Genomic DNA, 13,791 nt, shown 5'->3' with positions numbered 1-13,791 from the left:
GGACTTTCTGCTTGTTCTACTTTGTCAACTTTTGAACTTAACTTGTATTGGATTGTGTCTCCACTTTGCAAAATCCTCAGATGTTAAATAAACCCAGAGTTGAATTTATTCCGTTTTGGAATATATTTGATCATTTCATATATATGGCTTAACTATGCGGGAATTTAATTCAACACTTGTGATTTTACTGTTTGCAAAGGGCAGGCTTTGGAGAGAGAGAGAGGAGAGAGAGAGAGAGAGAGAGAGAGAGAGAGAGAGAGAGAGAGAGATTCATAGACGTGTGGAAAAAAGGCAGAAAGGCAGGTTCCTCATGAAAGGCCGCTGTGCTGGGGTTTCATTTGCCTGATGCTGGACTTTAATGCGACGCAGTGCAGTTCCCTGACCAAAGCTGGAGCTGTGAGGGTCAGGGCCATGTGCACGGGCACAGGGTCTTCCCCCACCAGCACATCTGCATGTGAAATCGCCATTTCACCCCCGCACACTCCCTAATTGTTGTAAAAAATTATTTGTGAAATTGCTTTCCACCAGGAGTGCTCTCCACGGCAATGCTGGCACATGGCTTCCTATTCACAACGGCTCCTACAGAGATCACACAAACACACGCATTGGTTTTTGCACAAAGTCAGGACATGAGGGTCATAAATATATGCCCAATGTGTATCAAATACATGAAAGACGTTTCAGCAGTACGTGTAAAGACTTTGTATTTACGTACAGAAGTTACAGTTTAAGCTCTATTTCACTATGTAACATACCGATAAAATAAAAAATGAAATGAATAAATATTAAATATTAGTTGGTCAGTAATTTCACTGAGATGTTGAGATGTTAAAAGAAAACATGCAGTTATACATACATGAAAACATGCAGTTATATATATATATATATATATATATATATATATATATATATATATATATATATACACACACACACACACACACACTGCTACACAACTGCTATATGAACCTCAGTGGTTACAGTCAGTTTTTGAGTTTGCAAAGAATCGGCGACAGACGAAATGTCCCTTGATCTATATGCATTCTAGGTATTTAGGTATATAAGATCAGAATGTAATAAGAATTATGTTAAACTATGAGGCTAAAACTAACTCTAATTTAGTGCGCAGCAAAAAAAAAAAGAAAGAAAGCAAGTAAGAAGGAAAAAACATGTTGGTTTACAAAACACAACGCAATGGAAAGCTCAGTAAGCTCAGTAAACCCGACAGATTTCCATAACGCAAATCACCGTAGTTTTTTTGTTGTTGTTTTTTTACCATGTCTACATTTGTTTCTTTATAATTGAATAAAAAAAGCATTATTACAGCATGTTGTTAGTGCAAGACCCTACTTCTACAACACTGTTCTCGTGTATTTAATAAAAAATAGTCATATAAAAAACACAATATTATCGCTATGACGTTAATATACGCTTTTTTATATAATTTAAATATCTTGGTTGTTCCTTATATTATATAAAATTTGAATGCTAAATGACTTGTAATAGTTTGGAGTAAAACCCTTTTTACGTTGACTTCAGTTAAAAGTTATTTTTTTCTTCTTCTGTAAATTTTCCATTTTGGAAATCCACGTTTTTTGCGAGGATGTGCTCGGAAATGTGCTGTAAGGGTAATATATAGTGTTGTGTAAGAGTGTCTGCATGTGTGTGAATGCGTTCCTGTGCATCTCTGTGTGTGCGTGTGTGTGATTAGCGCGCTCTCTGCCGTCCACCTCCAATCAGTCATGAATGAAAACGCCATTTAACATTTCCTGCGCGCGGTCTGATTAGGACTGCGTGGGAGGGCAACCGGTCCAGTGTGTGTGTGTGTGTGAGAGAGTGTATGTTTCTTCCTCCCAGCTTAATCCTATTGGTCGCCACTTTCCAGGCCCCGCCTCCTCTCTCTCAAAGCCAATAGCTGCCCACCCCCCCACCCATATCTTGTTCCAAAGTTGGACCACTTTAACTCCCCCCAGCCATGAGCAAGAGCAGCTACGAGCACTAACACACCCCTCACTCTCTGACACACACATATACACAAACACACACTCGCACCGTTTACCCTGCTGTCCTAAAAGCTGTGGTCCCCTTCCCCTCTGCCCTGCACTTTCCACTCCTCCCTGTTTCCCTTTTATCCCCCCCCAAAAAAAAAAAAACTCACTTCCCACCCCCTGTTTTCCTGGGCGCTGTGTCCACTGCTGTGGTTGGACTTTCGTTTTCAGGCTCTTTTGGCTCTTTGGTGAAAGATCTGGATCTGTTGTAGTTTTCTCCTGCGAAGGCGAGGCTGGACATATCTTTGTGACTGCTCTCTCACCCTGGTTCAGTTCATTTTTTTCTTTTTGGAGTAGCTGGAATGGCTACTTTACCAGGAACAGTTCCTCGTATGGTCCGGCCAGCACCGGGCCAGAACTACCCCCGCACTGGATTTCCACTGGAAGGTAACTTTTACGACTTTTTCAGAGCTTAAATTATGTTACTGTTATTTTACACATTTTACAAAAAAAACTGTATTTAAATATTCTTTAAAATACATTTAATACAGATAACAAAAATCGTCGAGATGTTTTCCATTAAAATCTTTGAGACCATACAACACTAGGAATTTCAGGAATTTGATCAATTCCCGCTCATAAACAGATTTGATCAATGTTTATTTTTTTATCGCTGCACGTAAACAAATCTTGTTGTAAAAATTGCAACATTCCAGGAAAATAAAAAAGCATTCTTAACTTTCCATGAAAGTCTGTGTAAAAATGCCTGCTATTGATTTTGCAGCATTTGTATTGGTCTATTTGTCCTAAAGTGTAAGGTCCATTTATCACAGATTAATCAGACAGCAAGATGCAAACTGTGCCAAAACGTGAAAAACTGCAAAAATGAAAATGAGTTTTTGCGTGACGTCGGCAATGTATTACATGATTTCTTCTTTAAGTAAATTAGTAATTTATGCTATTTATTTTACTAATGCGGGAATCATATAGTTAGTGTAAATTCATTTAAACTGAAGTGCAATTATTACAGCGAAGCTAATTTTATTATTAGCGTTATTTTACTTTTTAGCATTTTAAGATTACAGCACTTAAGTAACTTTATGTTGTCATTCCCAGTCTGTGTCAAACTTTCAGAAGATGAAGTTTGATATTAGTGAAACTGAAAAGCTGTAAACTATTAAAAACTGTGCATCAAATCATTTCTGATAAATGTTACATTTTCACCTACACTTTAGAGGAGATAAATAAATAAAATCGTATATTATCGCTCAACGAAAAAACTCAAGAAATGCAATTTTTCATTTCTCATTTCATTAGAAATCAATTTAAAAGGTTTTTGGAGTCATTTTGTGGTATTTCTATTGGTCCATTTATCGTGAAAATTTAAGGCAATATCAAAAACATTTGCCATGTTTGGTTAAAAGTGAAAACCGGCAAAATTTAATATGCGAGATTTTTGCGTAACAACGCCGAAATTGTTCATTTTAAAGATTGCGGTAAAAAACACAGCTAGGCTTGAGGTGCTATGGAAAGGTATTTGTCCATTTTAAAGCCATAAAAAATGTTCACACATCTTAAGAGATAGAGAGAGAGATTCGTGCCTAAGAGGCGCAAAGGAAAAACGCTCCAGCTCACGAATTATACAACTGAAGCTCGGGGATTGACTGAAGAGTCCTGCTGAAATAAAACACACAGCTAAGAGATGGCTCAAAGGATCACGCCAATATTTGCTCTGCATGACTACGAATAATCAAGGTGTAAAAGTGCAGCATCTTCAGTGGCTCTTGAATGGGAAATGGGGATGCTGGTGTTGGGGGGGGGAGCTGGAGTGTTGTAGTGCTTCACATCATAACATGCTGCAGGACAAATAGACTTAGAGAGAGTCTGGCACGAGCCTGGTTTGGGGAAAGCACTTTTCACATAGTTTGGTAATGACGGGATTTGGTTAGATGTGTTCGGTTCTAATATGGTTAATGGGGTATATAGTGAAGTGAGTCCTGGAGTCTTGTTGTAGACCTTTGGGAGGACAAGACAGCTTGTACTCAAGTAACTGTACGGACCCACTTTTGAACATAACAGTGCGAATGTGTCTGAATATGAGCGGCAATGTTGGAATATGGGAATGTTGTCACGACCTTTAGCATTACTTCACTTCGGCGTGATGCTAACTAGTTTGTCAAGCCTGTCAGATTGGCCCACAGAGTACAAAAAGACTAACCGTGACGTATCATAGCAACAAACCAGATTTTCTCAGCAAAACGCAAATTACAGAACATTTGACTCTTTTTTCCATTTTAATTCCTAATTTTTTATGTAAGGAGGGACTGTTGAAATAATTCTTCACTTAGGTGAATAGCTCTCATGTCTAATGGTATTTGGTTGTTCTGCTCACACAGTTTAAGTTTCGAGTTATTATATAAGCTGATTTTAGTTTTTACACTGTAAAAACGCAATTTAATTTGAAATTGTGTTTCAATCAAATAACAAAAGCAATTTTGCTTGGTACAACACGGACACCTTTTCATAGTGGATGAATGTGTGTATGTGGTGTGTGTGTGTGTGTGTGTGTGTGTGTGTGTGTGTGTGTGTGTCTGTGTGTTTGTCCCGGGACAGTGTCGACACCCCTGGGCCAAGGTCGGGTGAATCAGCTCGGCGGTGTTTTCATCAACGGCAGGCCACTTCCCAACCACATCCGCCACAAGATCGTGGAGATGGCGCACCACGGCATCAGACCCTGCGTTATTTCACGCCAGCTACGAGTGTCTCACGGCTGTGTGTCTAAAATCCTCTGCCGCTACCAGGAGACGGGTTCCATTCGGCCGGGAGCCATCGGGGGCAGCAAGCCTAGGGTGAGTGGACACAGGGTCAGAAAATGAGATAATATGGCAATATGGGTTTGGTTTGTTTAGTTTTGCATATTGTAAAAATAAATGAGCTTTCCCCTTTTAGTGAAGTCAATTTGTTTTGTTGAGATCCATCGAAATCGGGTGTCTATGTTGATGTCACCTACTTCTTTTGAATTTCTATTGAATTGTAAAAAGAATAATAAATATATTTTATTTTACCGACTAATTATTGTACTGATTTCATTTACTGGTAAAGTGATTAAAGTAAAAGTTTTAAATATGAAATGTATACGCTGTCTTTCCTGCCACCGTTTATGTAATTTTATTATTTCTAACGTTGCTTTCGATTTGTAATATATCATATTTGTAATAAAAAAAATTCTACTCCTTTCAATTGTAGCTTTACCTTTTACGGTTCATTTGAGAATTTTAATTGACTCATCATCAAAAAGTGAAAAACGGCAAAATGATATATGTATTTTTATATAATATATTTTGGAGTTTAAATTGACTACAGAGAAACCTTGAAAATGTTCAGTCTGAAATTTATTTTACAGGGCAGATAATTGTTTCAATCTGAAACACTGTTTCAATCTGATACTTTTCAAATAAGGTGAATTAAAATGCATTGTGTTTTTCTTTTTTCGTGTGTTTTGTTATTTGGTCCAAACGCGACTGGTTGACCTCTGCAGCAGGTGGCCACGCCTGACGTTGAGAAGAGAATCGAGGAGTATAAGCGCGAGAACCCGGGAATGTTCAGTTGGGAGATCCGGGACAAGCTGCTGAAGGACGGGGTGTGCGACAGAGGCACGGTTCCCTCAGGTGAGGCCTCATCTGGTAAGCAACCCCCCCTTTTCTTTCCTACTGAGACTGCACAGCTGTCTGCACTGTAACTAAAAGTGTAGTTAATTTCAAATTTAAATGTATAATGGTGGTCTCAAATTGCTGAGTTTATCAAAGTTTATTGGGTTGTCCTTTAAATTGTAAGTGAAATAAGGTGGGTCATAGAGGTTATTGATAACTGAGTCAACAGCTTTTCAACAGTTAATTGGACTTTAACGAATTTCAAAGGATTGAATAAAGACGTTTCTTTATAAAGGCAGCTTTAAATATGTAAGTCAATTAGGATGCATTTTAAATTTGAGTTAATTAAGGTGGAGTAAAAGTTCAGTTTTTACAGAAGTTGTTACCAACGGTTTAAACCAATATTAGTGGGTCTCTTTAAGGGGGTATTGATCTGATAAAAAATCTGATTGGTGTGTGTGTTTGTGTATCTCATGTTAGTGAGTTCCATTAGTCGGGTTTTGAGAGCGCGGTTTGGGAAGAAGGACGACGATGATGACTGTGATAAGAAGGATGAAGATGGAGAGAAGAAAACGAAGCACAGCATCGACGGGATCCTCGGGGATAAAGGTGAGTGAAATCAGCTGCTGGGGTTTTGATTGTTGAACCATATCCACTGGCGCGCGCACGTGTGTATGTATGTTTTTCTCTTAATAGTAGCTGGTGATTGGAGATACTGGAGTGGGTTTGGGTGTGATGGTTGGAAATGTAAAACTTTGAAATTTAGAAAAAAAAACACACTTTTGCCTGGTAGTCTCAGATTTCCGAGCCCACTGAAACGCCCACGGTAAAGGACACAAACACAGGTAGACTGAGAGCGTTTTCTGAGAACTTTGATAATTTGAGAACACACACGCTGTAACTGCTGTTTACACTGCGAGGTTAATTGGTGGTAAATAGAAAATGGCTGTGTGGTCAGCAGCTCGTTACTGTGTTATTTATGTGGAGCCTCTGCAAGAGACCCAGCCTCGTAAATTAATTTGTGGAGCTCGTGTTCCTGCACTTCATTTTAACGAGCCCCCACAGCTGGCAGCACAAAATCCATTGACTACCATTTACTAATTCATTCTTCTTCTTCTTCTTCTTCTTATTATTATTATTATTATTATTATTTGGGAGTAATATTAGTAGATCAGTTATTATTGTTTTAGTTATAACATTATATTATAATTATAAATATAATAAAAAATGTATTATTCAATGACTAATTATTGTCATATAGCATACTTACACTTTATTACATAACTCAATAACATGATCTTAAAGCTTTAAGTTGACTGTGTGTGTGTGTGTGTGTGTGTGTTTGTGTGTTGTGCAGTGGTGAGAACATAGGTAATGCACATCATATATTTATAATACACAGTGTGCAGAGTGTACGTCTATTAATTAAGTCTATTGATTTTATTGAACGTCTATAGAATATAATAAACGTATATATATATATATATATATATATATATATATATATATATATATATATATATATAATATAAATACAAGGTATATAGAGTATAATGCAAAGTACAAAGTGTATCATATGCACAGAAAATTTTCGAGTGTTAAATGAATTATTTTACTACCAATAGTGCTGATTTGCTATGTGCAGTCTAATATTACATTACAGTGTAATGTAATGTCCATGCAGTTTAATATGTTTTGTAAGAGTGCAATAGAAAGTCTATATAGTATAATATAAAGTTTATATTATAGAGTCTATAATATAAATTCTGTACAGAGATTAACTTTATGTGAACTGAGCAGTAAAACAGCAATCGGTTAAAGCACAGATAACGAACAAAAAGCTCAGTAGGTGTGTTGTTGCTTTATTGTGTTATTTTGATACAGCTATTACTGCTACTACTACTACTACTAATAATAATAATGTTCTCAAACTTCAAAGAGTTCCGATTTATTGTAATAATGTAATATTCATAATATTTGGAGTCAAACTGTAACCGGCAGCAACCGCGTGATTAACTGAGTGTGTTTTGGCACGCGGTGCAGGTGTGTGTTCTCTGTACCTGAGTGATAAGCAGTGGAGCTGTAAAGCGGAGTGTGTGTACAGCAGTGTGCAAACAGCGTGTAAAGCTATGGGTGTGTGTAAAGCAGCGTGTAAAGCAATGTGTGTGTGTGAGTGTGTTTAAGCCGTGGGTTCATTATTCCTACAAAACCTGTGTTAATAGCAGCGCGTGTGTTCAGCTTTAAAGGCGCCACTCAGTTCTTGAAAAGATTCGTTTAAGTTTCCCCTCGATCCACACAGCACCTAATAATGTTAAGACTTATTAGTGTGTGTGTGAGTGTGTGTGTGTGTGTGTGTGTGCGTGTGTGAAGGCTGTAATAGCCCCCGGCTGTGGTAGCAAACGCATTTATCCCCCATCAGCCCTGCGCGCTCGCGCTGTGTGAGTGTTGAAGGGGTTTTAAGGCCGATTAAAGCGGAGCTCTTTATTTCTCTCCACTTTCATCTCTAAACGCCTCTCTGTGGCCCAGAGCTCCACTCTCTCTTCACATCATTCTGCGGCACGAGCTTATTTATTTATTTATTTGTTTGTTTGTTTGTTTGTTTGAGTGTCTTTCTGTATGTTTATCTGCTCACCTGCCCGCCTGCATGTTTTGTATGTATGTATGTTGTTTATTTGTTCACACATTTGCTTATTGATCTTTCTGTACGTGTTTCACTTTTCTGTTTGTTTACTGTCTGTACTCGTTGATTATGTGTTCAGTGTGTTTATTGTTTAGTTGAGTGATTGATTAATTAATTGTGTAGAAATTACTTAAATGCTGCCGTTTATTTATTTAAAATTAATTGATTAATTAGATTACCTGTTTGTCTGCTTGCTGTATATTTACAGAATTTATCAGAATTTCTCTTCCTCTCCCTCGCTCTCTCCACATCTGAAGTTTAGCTTTTGTTTTCAACACAAAGTCTGACTACACTCCTCTTTAAGACATTACGTGTAAGTGTGTGTGTGTGTGTGTGTGTGTGTGTGTCTGCTGTTCTGAGGAGGCTCACCTGTACTGTTCAGCCCCATCACAGAGAGGAGCTGAGGGGATTGGACAGTGCTGGGCTGAAGGGGGGGGGGGGTATAAGAGGGAAGGGCAGTGGGCTGTCAGAGAGCCCCGAGCTCCTGAACTAAGAGACACTGTTCACATTCAATTAGAGAGAGAGAGAATAAGAGAGACTGAGAGAGAGAGAGAGAGACTGAGAGAGAGAGAGACTGAGAGAGAGAGAGGGGGGGAGAGAGAGAGAGAATAAGAGAGACTGAGAGAGAGAGAGAGAGACTGAGAGAGAGAGAGAGAGAGAGAGAGAGAGAGAGAGGGGGGGAGAGAGAGAGAGAGAGAGAGAAAGAGCTGTGGAGCAGTTGAACTGTGTTCTCTGGAATGATGGTTGGTGCTCCCTCCAGTACTTTTGGGATGAGTTGGGGAGTTGAGGGGATGAGGTAGGTTGGTGCTCACCCAACATCCTGACCTCACTAATGCTCTTGACGCTGAATACAATCAAATCCTCACATAATCTTCAAAATCTCGTAGAAAGCCTTCTTCCTCCACAGACAGTAGAGCCAGTTACTCATCAAAAGCAGGATAAACTGTTTTTAAATACCCTTGATTTCAGAAGAATCAATGAATGAGTGTCCCATTACTTTTGCCCTTATAGTATATGTATATAAAGTAGCACAGTGTCACGTTACCTTTAGCTCTCTCTCTCTCTCTCTCTCTCTCTCTCTGTCTCTTGTTACTCTTGTGGTTTTCAAAGCAGATTTTTATGGAAATGTGAAAAATGGAAAGTCTCCTTCGAAAGAGAAGAACAGAAAACTTCAAACAAATCCATCTGGAGCAGAGAGAGAGAGAGAGAGAGAGGGAGGGAGAGAGAGAGAGAGGGAGACAGACAGAGAAGAAAGAATGAGAGAGAGAGAAAGTGAGAGAGAGGGGAAGAGAGAGGTAGAGAGAGAAGCAGATGGAGAGAGGGAGGTAGAGAGAGAGAGAGAGAGAGAGAGAGAGAGGTTGAGTGGAAGTATAGGGGTATGGTGAAGTTGTTTAGTTATTAATAGAGTGCTCCTCGGGCTCTCTCTCTCCAGCTGCTCTTTTCTGCGGTTGAAATTGACGGAGCTCTGAATGCTGGGCAGAGATAAGCGCGCGGCTCTGAGTGGACCTGCATTAAACTGGGATTAACCTCCTCTGCTGCTACTCTCTGCCATTTACACCAGCACAAACACACACACACACACACACATATAACCAAACCCGCGTACTTGTGCATTATTATAATTATTATTATGTTTTATTATTATTATAATTGTCATTACTATTATTAATGATATTATATATTTTATTGTTATTTTTAAAGAGGAGATTTTGGGCTAATATAATACAAACCAGTGAGGTAAGCATGAAATATTACACGGTTTAAAATGTTGAAATCGGATTAGTGACGGGAACAGCGTCCACACCTGTAATTTCGGATTCATTCGAAGAAGTAGTGAAAAAGTAAATGTCAGGTCTGACAACGAGAATATTCATTAGGTTCCCGGATGTGATTTAAAATGTAAGAAAGGCGCTTTCGGATTATTCAGGAATTCAACTGCATTAATTTTAAGAAAAATATTATTATTATTATTATTATTATTATTATTATTATTATTGGTGTTTTATTATTATTATTATTATTATTATTATTATTATTATCATCATCATCATCAGTATTATTAGTAGTAATAGCAGCATTTAATCGTTGAAGGTAAACTGATGTCCTCGCAGATCAGCTGGTTTGCAGCTGTTTATTGTGAATGTGGCGTTATTCCCTAATCTATCACTGAACCCCTTCCTGAACCTCAGCCTTCCTGAACCTGAACTCTAAGAAAGGGCTCTGATTTCTGTGGGAATTTAACTAGACAGATCTCCCTCTTCCAGCTGTTAGGGTGGAAGACCTGGGGGATTCGTTTCTAACACAGGGGTCAGCTCATAATCCAGCCCTGCCTGGTCACTTTAAAGAGCATCATTTTCAGCCCTTTTTGAAAACGTTCAAAGTGAGCTGAGCGGTGAGGGCTACTATCACAGAGAGCTCTGGGGTCTTTAAACATCTCGTTGGTCATCTCCATCAGTTCGTCTTTTCCTGTGAGTGACGCAGTTTCCCTCGTGAGTAATTAGTCTGCTGGTCGGTGTGTGAGCGAGCTCAAATGTAGTTAATGTCTGCAGGAGCGCGCGGTGCACAATGGGTCCTGACACCCGGAGATCTGTTTAGGCTCTCTCTCCTCCTCAGTGTGATTTGTGAGGGTGGGTCACACACACACACACACACACACACACACACACACACACACACACACACACACACACGGATAGAGCAGAGGCGGTGTAATCTGTTCTCGTTAAGTGGGAGTGTGTGTGTGTGTGTGTGTGTGTGTTCGGGGTATGGGGTAAAGTGGAGTACACAATGCAGAAAAGTGACGTTTGCTAAATGCAGATCACAACGCCTGCAGAGTGCGCGCGCACACACAGCCCACTTCCCTAGCGAGCCTGTCTGGTGCGTGTTTAAACTGCGTGTTTGTTCACTGTTCGGGATTGTGTTCAGAGCTGTCTTTGTTTGTTGGTTTATTTGTTTGTTTGTTTGTGTCACCGTGGCTCATTACCAGAGAGCGCGCGCCTGTAATTAACAGGCTGTGTAAACGCCCCCCTCACCGTTTCCTCGCTGCTGTAGTTTAATGACGGGCTGGGGGTCTGTGGGGGGCGGGCGCGCGGACCGCAGGCCTGTGGATGGCTCTGATTCAGCGTTTCGCTCCCGTTGGCCGCCGTTTGAAAGATCAGCTCAAGTGGTCATTAAAGAACAATAGCGGATCCCGGGTTGCCAGAAGGAGTCCAAAAATCACTCTCAGTTGAAGAGATCATCTCGCCTCAGCGCGCTGTAAGGAGCTCAACCCGCCACTGATCTGGCAACAAGTAGCAACACTGAACCATTACTGAGCCATTACAGTCAAGTCAGCAACATCCACTGATAGCAAAAATAGAAAATTGCAAATATTTTTCATATTATGCTTAAAATAATATTTTTATTTCAATAATTTATTTATACATAATATATAAATATATGCAGTCTTGTTCGGACTGCATATATACAACATTTGTTGATTTTCTAATTTTCATTTCATTATATTTGAATAAATAAAAATTCATATGAAATTCGATAATTTTATTCCAATAAATTTATTTCTTTAATTGTTGGAAAAATGTTGGGAAAAAACAAAAACATTTATTGAATGATATTTAATGTGCACTTATTTAATACACATCACATTTCACGTCCTTCATTTTGCAATATGCTTAAAAATAAATTAAGCAAATGAACGGTAATTTCATTTTTTAAAAATGATTTACATATATATGTATATATATATTTAACATGTATGTTGAAATATACATGTTTTTCCTCAACAACAACAACCGTAGTAATCAATATGAGTATCCGTTGTTTCGGGTTATGGCGATATTTGATTAATATTTGATTAATATTTGATTAATATTTGATTAATATCGCCAGGCTCGCTATTACAGGCTTGGTTCAGCGCGCGCTGTTTCTCCGAGGCTCTTTTGCAGCTTGTCTCTGACTAAACGCTCAATTAGGCGCAGAAAGAGGAGCTGACACGGCCGGGCGGCGCGGGGAGCATCTGCTGGAGATCTGACTCGGAACTCATAAGTTGACCAGCTTTTCTTCTCCTGAACCCAACGCGCTGAACTTGTCAGATGTGATTAGGGCGTGAAAGCGCGCACACGCTCCCGCAGAAACAGTAGGCGGCGGAGGACAGCGGCCAGCAGACTGCACAGGTCTCTCTTTCACTTTCTCTCTCTCTTTTGACAGCAGTAAGGAGGTGCGGTGATATTAGTACTGGAATTTATGGTCATATAGGAGGTGCTTTCTCTTGCTAAAACTGAGACTAAGAGGCCAGAACCAAGGCGAGGTGTGTATGTGGTGATCCCTTCCTAATTGAGTATGAAATTAATTAGGACAGGCATCCCTTTAAGAGCTTCAACTTTTCACACACTTTAAAGGTAGAACAGTGGATTATTGGCTTATAGCCAATATTACACATTTATTGCCGCTTTCAATTTTGCCCTGAGCTCTGAGAAACCTAAAAAAAAAAAAAACCCTGACCCTGGTCCTGGAGAACTACCTGCCACGAAGGAGCTTTTTAAAGCATGTTAAGGGTTTATGAATATCCTACAAATTGGTACAGAAACAACATTGTTTTAGGGGTTTTAATACTTCAATCCAATGTTCTTCACTCTCCATCATTTCCAAAAATGGTTCTTTGTAGTTCTGCAGAATAAAACAGTTGTTCCTTGGACTTTAACATGCTATAGAGATTATCTGAATTTTATCTGTTCTTCACTCTCATCATTTTTCTGACATTTTTGGCTCCCTAAGGCAGTGGTTCCCAGCCTGGGTCCTGGACAAGGGGTCCTCCCGAACCAGTACTGGGAACCCCTGCCCTAATTATCCATGTTTGAGACATTTATGAGGGTAAAGAACCTTCCAAAGGTTTGAAGAAATTCTGTAACATGATGTATAATGTTTCTGCATCAGGTTAGAGAGTCTTCCTATAGAACATTCTGAACCAAAAGTGGTTCTTTATTGGCATCCCACAAAGGGCTCTTGGCACCTTGGCTTTTTTTTAAGTGTAGGTCTTTTCTTACTACATTAAGGCGGTCGTCTTTTTCTTGCAGTGGAGATCATCTTGGGATGATCCTTCTTCTTCAGCATATTCCTTTGTGAATATTAAGGAAAAGTGCGCTTTTTGGAAGCCCATTGTGTCCATTTCATCATTTGTCCTCTTCTTTCTTGCACTTTGTGCAGCTCTGAATGTGTGTTTTTCTCCCTTTGAATAAGATATCGAGGGAGCGCTTGAATCATCCTCCATCCAGCCTGAATGGAGAGAAAATTCGATTGTCTTCTTCGTTTTTTTATGAAAAGCATTTTGTTCTTTAATTGAATGCTGGCTCTTTTTCCCCCTCTCCTCTGTGTTGGGCCTAAGACCTCTCTGAAGTCTGACAGCCTCCTCTCTCCATTGTCAGAGCAAACTGCTCCTGCAAGAAAGGGGGAAAAGAGAGAAAGAGAAAAGGAGGAG

General features: G+C 39.4%; 2 protein-coding genes across 4 annotated transcripts in view; one reads left to right on the top strand and one right to left on the bottom strand.

Moving 5' to 3' along the window:
- mrps16 (mitochondrial ribosomal protein S16) overlaps positions 1-13,791 on the bottom strand; it is a 79,163-nt gene that overhangs the window by 14,120 nt on the left and 51,252 nt on the right. The window lies entirely within an intron of this gene.
- Positions 2,350-13,791, top strand: part of pax7a (paired box 7a) — a 67,997-nt gene continuing 56,555 nt past the window's right edge. For 2 of the 3 annotated variants that reach the window (XM_072665522.1, XM_072665523.1), the window contains exons 1-4: positions 2,350-2,435; positions 4,602-4,837; positions 5,527-5,656; positions 6,119-6,247. In XM_072665522.1, the coding sequence (XP_072521623.1) occupies positions 2,351-2,435; positions 4,602-4,837; positions 5,527-5,656; positions 6,119-6,247 (580 nt within the window). In that variant the 5' untranslated portion in view covers position 2,350. Of the gene's footprint in view, positions 2,436-4,601; positions 4,838-5,526; positions 5,672-6,118; positions 6,248-13,791 lie in introns of all 3 variants that reach the window. The other variant, XM_072665521.1, reaches the window with a different exon arrangement.

This window comes from Salminus brasiliensis, chromosome 21, assembly GCF_030463535.1.
Source record: "Salminus brasiliensis chromosome 21, fSalBra1.hap2, whole genome shotgun sequence".
NCBI classification, from domain to species: Eukaryota; Metazoa; Chordata; class Actinopteri; order Characiformes; family Bryconidae; genus Salminus; species Salminus brasiliensis.
Note: the sequence above shows the minus strand (reverse complement) of the source record. Positions and strands in the feature narration are given on the sequence as shown.